At 53.8% G+C, this 14,796-nt stretch overlaps 1 protein-coding gene across 1 annotated transcript; it reads right to left on the bottom strand.

The window, feature by feature from the left end:
• Positions 1-2,938: 2,938 nt before the first annotated feature.
• Positions 2,939-10,398, bottom strand: ACTR1B (actin related protein 1B). Its single transcript, XM_056123339.1, has 11 exons — positions 10,187-10,398; positions 8,465-8,529; positions 7,428-7,503; positions 6,378-6,503; positions 6,026-6,150; positions 5,592-5,808; positions 5,369-5,461; positions 5,113-5,287; positions 4,252-4,313; positions 4,059-4,099; positions 2,939-3,934 (listed from the first exon to the last, which is right to left on the bottom strand). The coding sequence occupies exons 1-11, from the start codon at positions 10,232-10,234 to the stop codon at positions 3,832-3,834; spliced, it is 1,131 nt and encodes a 376-aa protein (XP_055979314.1). The 5' UTR covers positions 10,235-10,398; the 3' UTR covers positions 2,939-3,831.
• Positions 10,399-14,796: the final 4,398 nt, after the last annotated feature.

The raw sequence follows: 14,796 nt of genomic DNA, 5'->3' as shown, positions 1-14,796 counted from the left end.
TTATTTTTTATTTTTTTGCTTTTTTGGGTCACACCTTCCGATGCACACGGGTTACTCCTGCTCATGCACTCAGGAATCACCCCTGGAGGTGCTTGGGGGACCATATGGGATGCTGGGAATTGAACCCGGGTTGGCCGTGTGCAAGGTAAATGCCCTACCTGCCCTGTGCTATCGCTCCAGCCACTGTCCTAATCTGAGAGTGAAGTAGCTGGTGTGATGCCTCGTCATACTCCAGTGTCTATTTCTTACAGGAACATCGCCCATATCTACAATATGACCGTCAAAATCAGATTACAATTTATACGCCCCTATCTACTCCTCAGCACTATCCTCATTTTGCTAAATGTCCCTTTCAAGCAGAAGTATGAGCTCAGAATCCCAGTGCTTTGGTTGTCATGTCCACTAGTCTCTCTCTGGAACAGTCTTTCTCTGACTCTTGTGACCTTGACACTCCAACTTGCATTCATTTGATTCCTCATGGTTGGATTCAGGTCTGCATAACAGGCAAGAGCACCATGATGCAGCCCCCCTCCCCACTTCCAGATTCACCCAGGGCCATGAAGGTCACTGAGGTCACTTGATCAGGCCTTCTCCTGCAAAGTCACTCCTTATTCTGGAAAGGGTTCTGGCCCACACCCATGGGTGATCAAAGGCTACTTCTGATTCAGTGCATGGGGGTTGCTGTTGAGAGGATCAATGGTACCAATGGTACAGCACTTGTCTTGCATGTGTAAGTACCTGGATTTCAGCCCCAGAACCTTTCCCCGCCTCCCCACAAACATGAGAAAATAATTCAGTGAATTCCAAGGGTGTAGCCAACACTGAGCACATAAACAGGAGTACCTCTCAGTCTTTAGTAACAGGAGTCCCAAGGGCAGAGAAAATGGAATCCTCTGGGAATTCATGTGGTCCTGCGGATCAAACACGAGACTCCAATCCATCACCCTGGCTTGCTCCTTAAATATCTTACACTTTGAGGTACTATCTTGTTCCTCATTCAAGTTGTTGACCAGTATGGAGTCATAGTGGACTATAAATTCAGAACTACTTTATGTAATTTATGTTTTTTTTTTTTTTTTTTTGCTTTTTGGGTCACACCCGCCGATGCACAGAGGTTACTCCTGGCTGTGCACTCAGGAATTAATTCTGGTGTTGCTCTGGGGACCATACAGGATGCCGGGAATCAAACCTGGGTCAGCCACGTGCAAGGCAAATGCCCTACCTGCTGTGCTATCGCTCCAGCCACTTTTGTTTTCTGAGCTACACCCAGTTGTGCTCAGAATTTACTCCTGGCTCTACACTCAGGGTTCACTCCTGGCGGGGTTTAGGGGTCAATATGAAGGGCCAGAGACTGAACCCAAATAAGCCGTGTGGAAAGCAAGTGGCTTATCTACTATTCTATCTTGTCTGCCTAATTTATTGTTATTTTTAGATTGAAAAATTTTAGGGGCTGAAGTGACAGTACAGGATAAGGTGCTTGCATCGCAAGAGGTCAACCCAAGTTCAATCCCTGGCATCCCATATAGTCCCTGAACCAACCAGGAGTGATTCCTGAGTATACTCAGAAGTAGGGCTAGAGTGATAGCACAGCGGTAGGGCATTTGCCTTGCATGCAGCCAACATGGCCGACCCGAGTTTGATTCCTCTGCTCCTCTCAGAGAGCCCAGCAAGCTACCGAGAGTATCTCGCCCGCCTGGCAGAGCCTGGCAAGCTCCCCGTGACGTATTCGATATGCCAAACACAGTAACAACAAAGTCTCCAATGGAGACATTACTGGGCCCACTCGAGCAAATCGATGAACAAGAGGACAGTAACAGTGACTCAGATAACCCCTGAGCATCACCAAATGTTAATGGCGGAGGTGGGGGGTGGGAGGCCACCTGGTGTGCTCAGGATACTACTGGCTCTGTGCTCAGTGGCTCCTAGTGGTGCTTGGGAACAGGATGGAAATAAGATGCACTTTGTGCAAGGCAGGCATCTAAACTACTATATTATCTCTGGCCCCGCACCTCCAATTTACTTTTTATTTTCAAAGAATTTTTAAAATTTTAGGCACCAAGGTTTCCAACTGTTTAAACCACTGATACTGTTCTTAGTAGGGTTTCATGTATAAAACATTCCACCATTCACCAGAAAATCTGCTTTCCTCCACTTTCATTCCAGTGAAACTGAATTCCAATTCAATTCCCTCCCATTTAAAAAAAAATTATATTTAACATGGCATCAGGATCTTCTTTCAAGCTGGTTCCCCTCACCTTATCCCTGACATATCCCTAGCTTTCGTTGAACATATTTTTCTGGCACAAAATGTTGCCCACACATCTTGCAAGCTGGTTTTACTATGTTGTGTTTGTTTGGGAACCACCCCAGCTGTGCTCAGCACTTACTCCTGGATCTGTGTTGAGGGATCACTCCTCACCATGCTTAGGGGACCATATGTGGTGGCATACATGGTCATGCTAGGTTGGGGGGAATGCCAGGTGTACAGTGGAATTTAGGCAAGGCATGTGCTCCACCCTTGAGCTCTCTCCTGACCCCAAACACAAGTACCTTTGCAGACATACTGGAGCTCACCACTCACTGCTCACACAGTGCCCTCTGCTTCCACAGAGCCCGCTGTTTGGCTTCTTCCCCCAGGGCTCAGCTCATTAGCAAGAGGTGCCTGACCTTTGCAGGCGAGGACATAGTCTTGGGCCTGCCATGAGCCTGCGCCCAGGCAGCAGCCGTGTCTCTGCTTCTCTGTTCTCATGGCAGCAGGCAGGGACCAGGGAGGAAGAACTGTGCCTGGGTGAGTCCAGCCCCCTGGGCCTTGGGGCCACGTTGCCCTACCAACCACCAACACCTTCTGGGAGCTTGTGCGTGCGGGCTGGGCTGCGTCTTCCCTTCCTACTCCCCCAGGACCGATGTGCAAACAGAAAACAGCCACACACAGTGCCTTGTCCGTAATTATTACTATATTGATTTACAAAAAGTTTTTTTTTCAGGCAGCTGTGTTAAATTATTGTACATCTCTAGGAAAGGGAGGTGGGAGTCCCAGCCACAGGGGCTTTCTTGGGGGAGGCAGAAGAAAATATGCCCCCTCACACCTAGGTCTGGCCCCTGATGATATGGCTCCCCAGCCCCCCTACAAAGACCATGATGAACCCTTTTCTGTCCAGAGTCCAGAAGGGGAGGAGGGCACAGGGGAAACTTCAGGGCAGGGAGGAGCAAGTCCACGGCCACCCTGACAGGGGGACCACAGACAACAGTGGCTGCCATGAGCCCCCGTGTTCTCTACCCTGACCCCACATGGTGGGGGACAGGTCCGGGACTGCCCCATACTCAACTGACACCAAGGCACACGCCGGGGAAGATGAGAATGGACTGTGACAGGGTCAGTGGTGCAGAGGTGTGGCCTTGGGCTCCCCTGCTGGGTCAGGAGAAGGTGGCACAGGAAGTAGTGACACCCCTCGCCCTCGTCCAGCCCACTCGGCACCCTAGCCCTCAGAGGGATCCCGCCAGAGGAGATGGGGGCGTCTGGGTATCTGGCTTCGGCACTCAGAACCAGCCCTGCGGGGCAGAGCAATGAATCTCAGGCCTCAGTGGCTCTGCAATGGGGGACACCCAGCGCCACCCAGAGCTGGCGCCTCAGGCCCTCCACTCCTGTTAAGACTCTCGTCCACGCAACTGAGGTTACTGTGGGAGGGCGGGGAGCAGCAGGCAGCACAGGTGCACCCCGCCAGGGACTCGGCATGCAGGGGACACCAGCCGGCACGAAAGCCCACAGTGCAGCGGGCTCGGGGCCCGGGCCCCCGGCCTCCACTCTCCCACCTGCCGCGGCCTCCTCGGGCACTAGAAGGTTTTGCGATGAATAGCCCGGGAGCCATCCTCCTCATACTCCTTTTTGGAAACCCACATCTTCTTGAACGTGTCGAGGGAGGCCAGGATGGAACCACTGCAAGGAGAGAGAAATGGTGTAAGCAGGCCCACCCATGCCGGGCAGGGAGGGAGACCCCTGCACCTCCCCGAAGTGTCCAGTGCAAAGTGGCTCCATGCCAGCCCACCCCACCATGCCTCACCCAATCCACGTGGAGTACAGCCGCTCCTGGGGCGCTGAGATCTGCAGGAAGCAAAGGTGGCCCGTTAGCTGTGCCCACCTGCAGCCCCCACCCTGCCCAGATCAGGAGCAGCGCCGTGGCCACACTAGTTCTCCCTTGAGGCATCAAGTCTGCCCGGCACTCCAAGTCGCAAGGGGATTCCCCATAACCTCACCTTGATTTTGACATCCTTTGGGGCAAGCTTCTTCACTTCACTGAGCAATCGGTCACCAAAACCTGTGAACACAGAGCTGCTGAAGTTGGGGTCCATGCCTGACCTCCCTGGCACTGGTTCCCCATGTCCAGCCTCAGGTACTCTCCCCTGCCGGTCTTTGCCCCACCCCACAGCATAGATCTAGCACCCTGCCTGGAGGTGTGCCCTGTGTCCAGAGAAGCCACGAGAAATGAATTCCTGCCCCTGCCACACAGCTATGCTTGGCCCTATGTGTCCCTCCCACCCCCAACATGCCAGCAGCAGAGGCCAACAGAGAGAAAATGCCCATCGGGTCTGCCCATGTGGGTAAAGGTCACGCGCAACTCTGGGAAGAGGGGATCTGGCCAGGGCTGGGGGCTAGGCAGGGCTGAAGCAGCATAGCCTACTAGGAGGGGAAACTTAGGCAATTTCTACCAAGCAGCAGGTACGCCCCTACTTAGACTCGGCACTTGTACTCTCTGGGGTTCTCTTCTCAAGCATCTCTAGGCAGGGGGGGAGTCAGGGCCCAGGGACTCAGGGAGCTACCAACAGGGGAGGTGGCCATATGGCACCCCAGGGTGCAGGGATTTGGGGGGGGGGGTGCACTTGCTGACGCACATCCAGAGAAACAGAGCTCCTGGGCATGGGAATTGGGTGGCTGGAGTCATGGGGATGGAGATGCCACCTTCTCAGACCTCACAGGAGCCTGCCGCCTCTGCGCGCACTCGGACAGTATGCCTAAGACACTGTGGAGTGAGCAAGCCTGCTTCAAGGAGTGAGCAGGGGCCGAGGGAGGGCCCAGCGGTGGCCTCCGCTTGTGTTACCCGTCCCCTCCGCAGGCACCTTTGAAAAGCGTGGAGCCGCCTGAGAGCACGATGTTGGCGAAGAGCGTCCGGCGCAGGTCCATGTCCGATTTGTGGATGGCGAAGGCCAGCACCTCATGCAGCCCCTCACTCTCATCCCCAATCAGGTCTGGCTGGAACAACAGCTCGGGTGCCCGGAAGCGCGCCGGCCCCACCTGCGGGATGAGAGTGGGGCAGTTGGGCCTCCAGACTCAAGGGGTGCCACCACAGCCACCCAGCACTGGGCCCGGACTTACATCGAGCACGCTGCCGTCGGGCAGTGTGTACTGCACCTTCTCTGTTTCCAGGGCCTCGTCCTTCTGCGGGTTGATGGACAGGTAGCAGGCTCGCTGTGGGGGGTATCACTCGCTCAGGACATTGTAGCGCAGGGCCGCCACGGCCCAGGAACCCGGACCTCCCTTACCACCCTAGCCCCCACTGCTCCGCCGCTCCCCTCCACACCCGGCCTGCCCTCATCACCTCTTTGATGGTCCGGACGACCTCGAACTCAGCCGAGGTGTGAAAGTCGGCGCCTTCCTTGCGCAGCAGCAGCCGGAGGTAGCGGGAGACGTCGCGGCCAGCAATGTCCACCCGCATGATGGAGTGCGGCATGGCGAAGCCCTCATAGATGGGGACGGCGTGCGTGACCCCATCCCCCGAGTCTAGAACCACGCCCGTTGTGCGTCCTGTGGCGTACCTACCATGGATTGGCATTCCTTCACCTCAGCCACTGGGACAGGGGGACCCCTCAGCCCTGGGAGGGACCCTGGGAAACTGACATGATCTGGCTGGAGAAAAGGACACAAGGACACCCGAGGGAGCCTCTAGGGGTGTGTGTTGGAGAGGGGGGGAAGGGTCAAAGGCCATACTGAGCAGGGCAGCTCTGGGGAAATGGGGACTGAGGGAGCACTCACAGGCTGAGCACGGCCTGCATGGAGATGAACAGGGCCGGCACATTGAAGGTCTCAAAGAACACCTCGGCCGCCTTCTCCCGGTTCTTACTGGGGTTGAGTGGCGCTTCCGTGAGGAGAACAGGGTGCTACAGGAGAGGGCAGGATCAAGGGAACGCACCCAGCAATACACGGAACCCTCAAAGGACCTTTCCAGAGAGTGGCCTGGTGTCCTTCCAAGCATGCTACCCTACTGCCTGTGGGGGGTGGGGGGGTACACCAACTCTTCAGGGAACTGGGCTCAGAGGCAGCCAGGGGAAAGGGGTCTGTGCAGGCAGGCAGGAAGCAGAGCGAGGAGCGGGCCCTGGAGCCACACCTCCTCGGAGAAGGTCTGCAGCTGGTCCTTGGAGTAGACGTACTGCCAGATGCGCTCCATGTCATTCCAGTCACGCACCACACCATGCTCCATGGGGTAGCGGATGGCCAGCAGGCCTCGGTGCTCCTGATAGGGGGAGTCAGGTGTGACCAGGCCTCGCCCAGCACCCACCTCTGCCCTTCTGATTCAGAACAGGTGGCCCCAGCAGCAACTCAGGTCCTCAGGCCTCGCCAGTGTCACTGGGCTTCTCCCCTGCCCCTCATAGCACCTGGTCTCCATCCCCACGGGGCAGTGCCACAAGCCTCCTTTCGGCCTGGCTCTCCAGCCAGTGCTCAGTGCTGCCACAAACTTGCCTTCCCGTCCTCCGACTTGCCTCCTCTCCCCAAATACTCTTGGGCCTCCCTCATCCACTTGGGGCTCCTTCTGACCTGACTCTCCCAGCCCCACGTCTGCGCCCCTGCTCCAACCCTGCAGAATGAGGTCCCCAGGTGCTCACACCCTCTTGCTCACTATTCTACCCCTTATCCCTGGCCTCCTGCTATGGAGTCTTGCCTGGCCATGCAAGTCTACCCTGTCAGGGCCCAAAGAGGCCCCTGTGGCTCCTTCTCGGATCCATCTACAAGCCCAGGCAACTCAGACTCTAGCAGCTTTAGTGTGTGTGCGACGTGCCGGGATCAGACCCAGGGCCTCATTCAAGCCGTGGCTTTGGGCTGCTCAGCTTTGGGACAGAGAAGTCAGAACAGGGCCTCGTACACGCGGGGCACGTGCTCTGCCACTAAGCCATCTTCCAGGCCCCTAAGGCCACAGAGTCACGAGTATTTCCTTTGGCAGCTTTCACACAACACCTGTGTCTCTCCACTGGAACCAGCACCTCACCTTCCAGAGCAGAGTGCCCTGGGGAGGGAAGCCCGAGATGCCCAGGAGACATGGGCTGACAGCCCGAGAGAACAGAATCCCCAGGGCCCCTCCGGAGGCTCTGATGGGGATCAACCCAAGGCGCCCGGGGACTATGAGGTCCCCAGCCCAAGTGGGGGTGGCTCCCAGTGTTACCTCTGCTTTGGGTCCGATGAAGAGGTCCCCCTCCAGGGCTCCGGCCATCACCCGCATGTGCTTTGGGCGCCCCACACTAAGGACAAGAGGAATGGGTGAGGGGAATGGGGACAAAGCTGAGCCTGTGGACCGAGGTCAGCATATGCAGGGCGGGAAGAAAGGGTGTCCCACCGCTTCCGCTCCCCCCTCCCTGCTCTACTCCCACGGCCCAGTGCTGGGCTGGCCATGATGACTCAGCCCATGTTCTGGATTCCAGCGGGCAGGGTCCCCCAAGAGAACACCAAAGGTCAGGCCAAGGCCACTCTTGTCCTTTCCCCGCAGGGCGGCCAGAGAGGGGGTCAGCTTCCTGATGGCTGGACACAACCAGTCCAGAGCTGGGCCTGTGCCCTGCCCAGCAGCAGACCCTCCCCCCACCCCTATGGAGTTCAGAAAGGTCAGCTCCAGTCCCGCACAGTGCTCCGGGTCAGCTGCCTCTGGACCAGGACTGGGGTTGGCACCACAGCTATCACATGGAGGGTCTAGGTCCCCCTCCAATCTTCAAGGGAGATGCTCTCCTCAGACTAGAGGGTATGCTGTCTGGGGTTTCACCCCCTCACCCCTGCAACCCGGGCACCAATCAGAGACACTGCTAGACTGAGGGAAACTTTCTAGAATCTGAAAATAGACAAGACTGGATGTAAACGTTTGTCTGGAGAGGCGAGGCTGTCTGGCATCCCTTTCCTCCCTGTGCCCTGGGAGACGATCCCTGTCATCTTTGCCAGCACCACACCCATCCCTAGGGAGTGGTGGCTGGCTGTGGTCCCGCCTCCTCACTTAATGAAGGGCTCAAATCTCAGGCCCCAAAGGAAGGGAGTCCAGAGTCTGCACAGTCAGAGTGGCCGACAGTATTAAACTCACACTGGTCCTTTCTCTCACAGCTGGGGCATCAGCAGTCTCCAAAGAGCCAAGACACAGAGCTCTTGTCTGCCCCTGGCTCCCCAAACTCTCCCCCTAAGAGCAAAGAAAAGAGCTTGGGTTGCTGCCCAGGCAACACTTACTAGTTTGGAAAACAGTATTTGGGAATCTGGTCTCCTGCAAAGCCAGCCTTGATGACCCCTGAGCCCTGCAAGAGGAAAAAGAATATTCTTAGATCCTGCAGCAGAGGGCTGGATTAGTTATAAGCACACCAGTGGTTCAAATTTGGGGTGCAGACAACAGTTTTGCACCCTCTCTCTGAAATCTGACATTTGGAACAGGAGATGGGAGAAGAAAGGGTGCCACTGGCCTCTAGGGACACAGGCCGAGCAGGATCTAGCCCATATCTGAAGGGCTGCCTGGGAAACCCTGAAGCACACATCCTCTGAGGGAGGGACCCACAAGGTGAGCTACATCCATGTGTGCTAGAAACAATCCCGAGGCAGGGTTTTCAACACAAGTTCCCCGGCCCCGGAACAGAACACATATAGACCCCCAGAAAAGAGCATTGGTGTTTAGGGAGATGGTACCTCTCTGGTCTCCCCAGAATTACGGGTAAAGTAGCTCTGAGTGGAAAGTTGGCTGGACAGCTCCTAGTGAAGGGCCCAGCACAGCAGGCATGAATACACAGACACACACACACACACACACATTAAAAGGCTACAAAGGGTATACAGTGAACAGGCTCTGAGCTCACTGCCTGTCAATGAGCCAAAGTGAATTATTTGCCCATCATGAAAATAATTCTTTGCTCATTTGGAACTTCCCTGTAGCTGCTGGAGGGCGCCCACAAGCCCAATTTTGGCCTTTTCAGTAAACATCACCCAGATAAGATTCAGGGAGCTCAGTCCATGGGAAACACCAGAGGGTCAAAAAGAGCGAGGCAGATCCAAAAGAGAGGAGTGAGTCATTAAGAGTCCCAGGCTCACATGTCAGCAGCACAGCCCGGCTCCCATCCTGTCCTTCATTTCTTTAAGGACAACCAGAAATTCCTGGCAAGGAGCTGAACATGCAGAACCCACCAAGGCTGAATGGCAAGGCCAGTGCCAGGCTGGACATCTTTCCTCCAAGGCTGCTAATGATCCCAATCTGACTGTGATTTCTAACTCTGTCCACTGCCCCCCACCACCATAGACTGGGAGAACTTAAGAAGCGAGAGGGTCAAAGCCAACCGGCCAGATGTCGGTGGAGCTGGAGCTGGCGGAGATTAATATGTATTAAAACGCCCGGAAAGGAATGCGGTAGAACTGCTCCAGGAATTGCTCTGGAGGTCCAGCCTGAGAGAGCAGTTGTAAAGGTCATCAGACCAACCCAAGCCAAATAGTCCCGCAATGTGCAAAACGGCCCCCAGGTGCTACCCGGCTCCACCAGGGCGAGGGGAGGCGCAAAGGCTGAGAGGTCTGACCACCTGCCGAGTAATCAACCTCACTCCCCACCGAGAAGGGTGAGGGGCTCACCCTAGGTGCTGAAGCACGGGGGTCCTGCAGGAGGCAGCCCGGCGGTCCCTCCAGTCCCACCAAGATGCCAACCAACCGAGGGAGGCTCGGAGGATGCACTCCACCGTTCCAGTATCCCTCCAGCTTCGGGCGGGGCTCGGGCACAGATTCCGCCGGACTAGCTCAGGGCTGCCCGGTTACTGAGCCAGGTGGGCTTGCGAGTCCCTGATCGGGGGCGGGCGAGCGTGCAGAGTCCGCCGCACAAGTCAGTACTGGCCGAGTCCCCCCCCCCCACCTCGCCCCCCAAACACCGGCGCCGCGGCGGGCTGCCCGGCTCCCCACCCCCGCTTCCCACTGCCCGGGCCTCACGTTGTCGATGACCACGGGCTGGTTGGCGATGATGTCGTAGGACTCCATGGCCAGGCCGGGCCGGCCCTGCCCAGCAGGCGGGCCGTAGGAGGGACCCGCGGAGCGCGGGCAGGTGGACTAAGGACAGAGGCGCCTCCAGATGCAGCGTCGCGCCCCTCCCACCCCGAAGGCGCAGCCTACGCTGGCCCGGAGGGGCTTGCTGTAGGGCGGATCCCGCGTCCAATCACCGCTCCCACAGGCGCAGATTGACGGGGGCCGCCAGGGCGGCTGGGGGCAGGGGGCGGGGCCTCCGGGTGCGTGCCCGCCAATGGAGGGAGTTCGGAAGAACTGCCGGGGCGTTCCAAGGTAGGTTGCGCCGTGCGCGGATGATGTCATGAGTCGGCTCTTAAAGGGGACAGGGTGAAATCGGTAAGATAAGCAAGCGACAAGCCGGTTCCCGAGTCTGGGATCGCGCATTTTAGCTGAACGCGCAGCTTCCCCGAGGAAGCAAGAGCTGAACTGCACCCAGAACATTTCTTATCTGAGCATTGAAAAAGATCCTCTTCTTTGTAAACGTTACACTTCAAAGCGTCGCACCGAATGCTTGCAGACATCTACCTACTTTACGTAAATCCTACTAAATAAATCTCTGCAGTAGTTCTACCAGGTAGTAACAGTGTTGTCACTGCGACTACAGTGGCATTGGCAACTGAGGAGCCTGACACTTAAGTAAGAATAAAGCGGCGACTCTCCCAAAGCAGCGATCAGTCTAGCTGGCAAGGGCGGGGTTGGTATTGGGCAGCCCCCACTCTCCCTGAACTCAGCCGCTAGGGTGCAAGGTATGGGTGGAGTCGGAAATTCATTTCCAGACAGAGCCCCAGTTATTTGTCTTTTCATTTAGCTCACCACTAGATTGTGGCATCACACCAAAAAGTGCAGTTATCCCAAGTGACACATCATCGGGTTTAAGAAACAGCATGACCCGTCTCCCGCGTGCCTCGCATTTCTGCCTTCACTGTCCTGAATTCAGCTCCCATAGGTCCCTGACCCCTGACACCAGCGCTGGTTTGGCTACTATTTTCGTACTTGAGGCACAGGGAGTCACAGGATGTATTCATTTGTATCTGGTTTCTGTACTTTCATAAAATGCTCCTGCTGCAACCGTTAAGCGAGTTTTACATAATCTGGTAAGAAATACGTAAGGAAGAACACGTGGCTAGTTAAACTAAAGAAAGCTAGACGCTTAGGAACGTGTGTCTCTGGAGTGTGACGCACCTCCAAAGACTCTTTAATACCGGGAAGGGATCACTGGTAAATGTGCATGAGTGAAGAGAACGTTTACACACTCTAAACTTTTTGTTGTTTTTGTTGGAGGGGAGGGGAGGGGGTGTGGGGAGGACAAACCCAGTGGTGCTTTCTGTCCCCAACACTATAAATGTTTGTATTGAATTATTTTTAACTTGCTCATGTTTAGATGACTTCTCACTTTTTATTTATTTATTTATTTATTTTAGTGAAGCAAGGTAGTTTTTGTTGAACGAAAGTTGGGTAGGAAGATGTGAAAGGAAAGAGGGGAAAAGTGTTAAAGAGAAAATACAGGCTTCTCCAGGGTGGAAATAAGCGAGCAAAGAAACAAAGACAAACAAGTGAGATATGTGTTCAAGGGAGAAGAAGTGTCCAAGCCTACTTCTTGTATTTTATATTGTGGTCAGACACACTTAAAATTCACTATCATACCATTTTAAAACAGAGTTTGGTTTTATTAAATACATTTGGGGCTGGAGAATTCTATTCCCATCACCCCTTATGGTTCCCTGATCCCCTCCCAGAAGTGATCCCTGGTTACATGGCCAGGAGAAAGCCCTGAGCACAGTCAGATGTTGGCCAAAACCCTAAACAAATAAATAAATAAATAAATAAATGTATGTGTTTGTTATGTAACTTCTACACCCATTCAGCTCCAGGAATCTTTTCATTTTGTAAAACTGAAGCTCTGCAGCCATTAAACAACAATTTCCCACTACCCGTTTTCTGTTGGTCTGGAACGATAGCACAGCAGGTAGGGCATTTGCCTTGCACGCGTTCTGGAGTTTGATTTCTCCTCCATCTCTCTCCGAGAGCCTGGCAAGCTACCGAGAGTATCTTGCCCGCATGGCAGAGCCTGGCAACTTCCCATGGTGTATTCGATATGCCAAAAACAGTAACAAGAAGTCTCACAATGGAGACATTACTGGTGCCTGCTCAAGCAAATCGATGAACAACTGGAGGACAGTGCTACAGTGATACCCCTTTTCTCAGCTCCTGTCAGTTAGCTTTCTACTTTCTCCCACTTGCACTATGGGATACCTCATAGATACCTCATAGATCATACTCATTGAGTTTATTTCACTTAGCTTATGTCCTCAAGACTCACTGAGGTGGTAGCACGTGTCAGAATTTCCTTTCATTTAAATATCAAACTATATCCTGTTCTGTGTATGTGTTATATTTTCTGTTATTTTCATCTGTTGATGCTGTGTCTGAGCTGTAAATATTACTGCTATTTAAACGTTGGTGTATAATTGCTTCCTTAAGGTATTGATTTTAATTCTTTGGGTTATATATAACCAGATATGGGATTGATGAATTTATGGTTTTGTTGGTTTTGTTTGGGGGTCACACCCAGCAGTGCTCAGGGTTTACTCCTGGCTCTGTGCTCAGGGATCTCTCCTGGTGATGTTCAGGAGACCATATGGGGTGTTGGGGGTCCAAATGGGATTGGCCATATGCTAGGGAAGTTCCCTGATCTCTTTAGTCTTCCTCCAATCCCAGGTATTCTAATTTTAATTTATTGGGGAACAGTTTTTTTAAAGTGAATGCACATTTTTTTTCATTTCTAACGACAGCTTATTAGCTCCCAATTCTTCCACACACTCACCAACACAAGCTACTTTCTGAGTTTTTTTCTTCAGAGTAGCTACCCTAATTGGGTATGAGGTGGCATTTCATTATAGTTTTGATTTGTATTTCTCTACTGGTTAGTAATGTTAAATACCTTTCAATTACTTATTGCTTATTGGATGCTTTGTAAATGTATAATCAAGTCTTTTGTTCTCCCCCACACATACACCTTTCTTTTTCTTTTTTGGTCACACCCCAGGCCATTCCTGGTTTGATGCTATGAGACTGGGGTGGGAGTCAAAGCCAGCCCTCCTGCATGCAGAGCGTTTGCCCCAGCCCTTTGAGCCAGCACCCCAGGTCCTTTTGCCATTTTTCTTTCTTTTTTTTTGTTTGAATTTTTTGTTTATTTGTTTAGTAGGTTCCTCTGATATTTGTCTTCACTGTCTTTGCTCAACGTGATATCCTTCAGTTCCATTTAAGCTGCAGCAAATTGCATGGTTTCATCCTTCCTTGAAACATAATTTTTCCACAGTTGATGGTAATGGGGATTGGTCCCAGGTCAGCTGTGTGCAAGGCAACTTCTTTACATGATATACTATTTTCGTCTGAAATAGGGCTGGAGCGATAGCACAGTGGGTAGGGCGTTTGCCTTGCACACGGTGGACCCAGGTTCAACGCTCCCATCCCTCTCGGAGAGCCCAGCAAGCTACCAAGAGTATCCCGCCCGCAAGGCAGAGCCTGGGAAGCTCCCCATGGTGTAGTCGATATGCCAAAAATAGTAGGAAACAAGTAGGGCCAGGAAACAAGTCTCACAATGGAGACATTACTGGTGCCCACTCGAGCAAATCGATGAACAATGGAAGAACAGTGCTACAGTGCAGTGCAGTGTTTTGGGGCCACACCCAGTGATGCTCAGGGGTTATTTCTGGCTCTGCCCACCCGCCTGACCCGCTGGGGAAGCATAAGGGCCAGGAATTCCAGCGGGGGCTGCCACTGACAAAGACAGGCTCATGGGTGCCTCCAGCTCTACTGAGTCAGCAGGGATGGTCGCAACCATTCGGCTGATGCTGAATGGCTCCATCAGGAGAGGCAATGACAGGGCTCAGCACTGTAGCCCAGCGAAGACCGAATTCTCACACTTTCCTCTAGGGATATGTGCTGCCCCCAGTCTGGAGGAATTGTCCAGGTTCACTGCTGAAGTCATTGTTTTTGACTAAGGAATGGCCAGCACCCAGGAGGAGACTTCCCCGCCTCAGGAGGGGTGAGCTGGGTCCGAGAACGCTCATGAAGCAGCTTCAAGAATCTGGACTTGGAATATGAAATCAGTAACAAGACGCTTTTCACTGGGTTTCTCAGAGGCTCTGGCACAGGACAGCTTTCAGTCCTACAAGGAGTTAGTACAGCTGGTTAGCAGGACACAGAGCCCAGCAGGCAGCTGGTATTGAAAGCTGTGGTCTCTCTCCTAGGAGATAGGAGTGAATCATCAGAGTCACAGCCTGGGGATCCAGAGAGAGTTCAAAGCCGACCTCATGTAGGAGCCCTGGCTTAGACACCTGCCTCCACACGGAGCACCCCAGCATCACTGGCAGAACTGCCCCCTCCAGAAAAAGAACCCACAAAACATCAGCCCCTGCAGTAAACCCTTTGTTCACAGTCCTTTGGTTTTCAAAGTGCCTGCCAGGAAAGGCAGTTCCATCTGTCACCAGTGTCACCCATTGTCTAAATGTTGGCATAATGGAACTGCTGGACAG

Source organism: Sorex fumeus, unplaced genomic scaffold, assembly GCF_029834395.1.
Source record: "Sorex fumeus unplaced genomic scaffold, SorFum_2.1 ptg000006l, whole genome shotgun sequence".
Lineage (NCBI taxonomy): Eukaryota > Metazoa > Chordata > Mammalia > Eulipotyphla > Soricidae > Sorex > Sorex fumeus.
The sequence above is the reverse complement of the archived record's forward strand: the minus strand, read 5'-3'. Positions and strand labels throughout refer to the sequence as shown.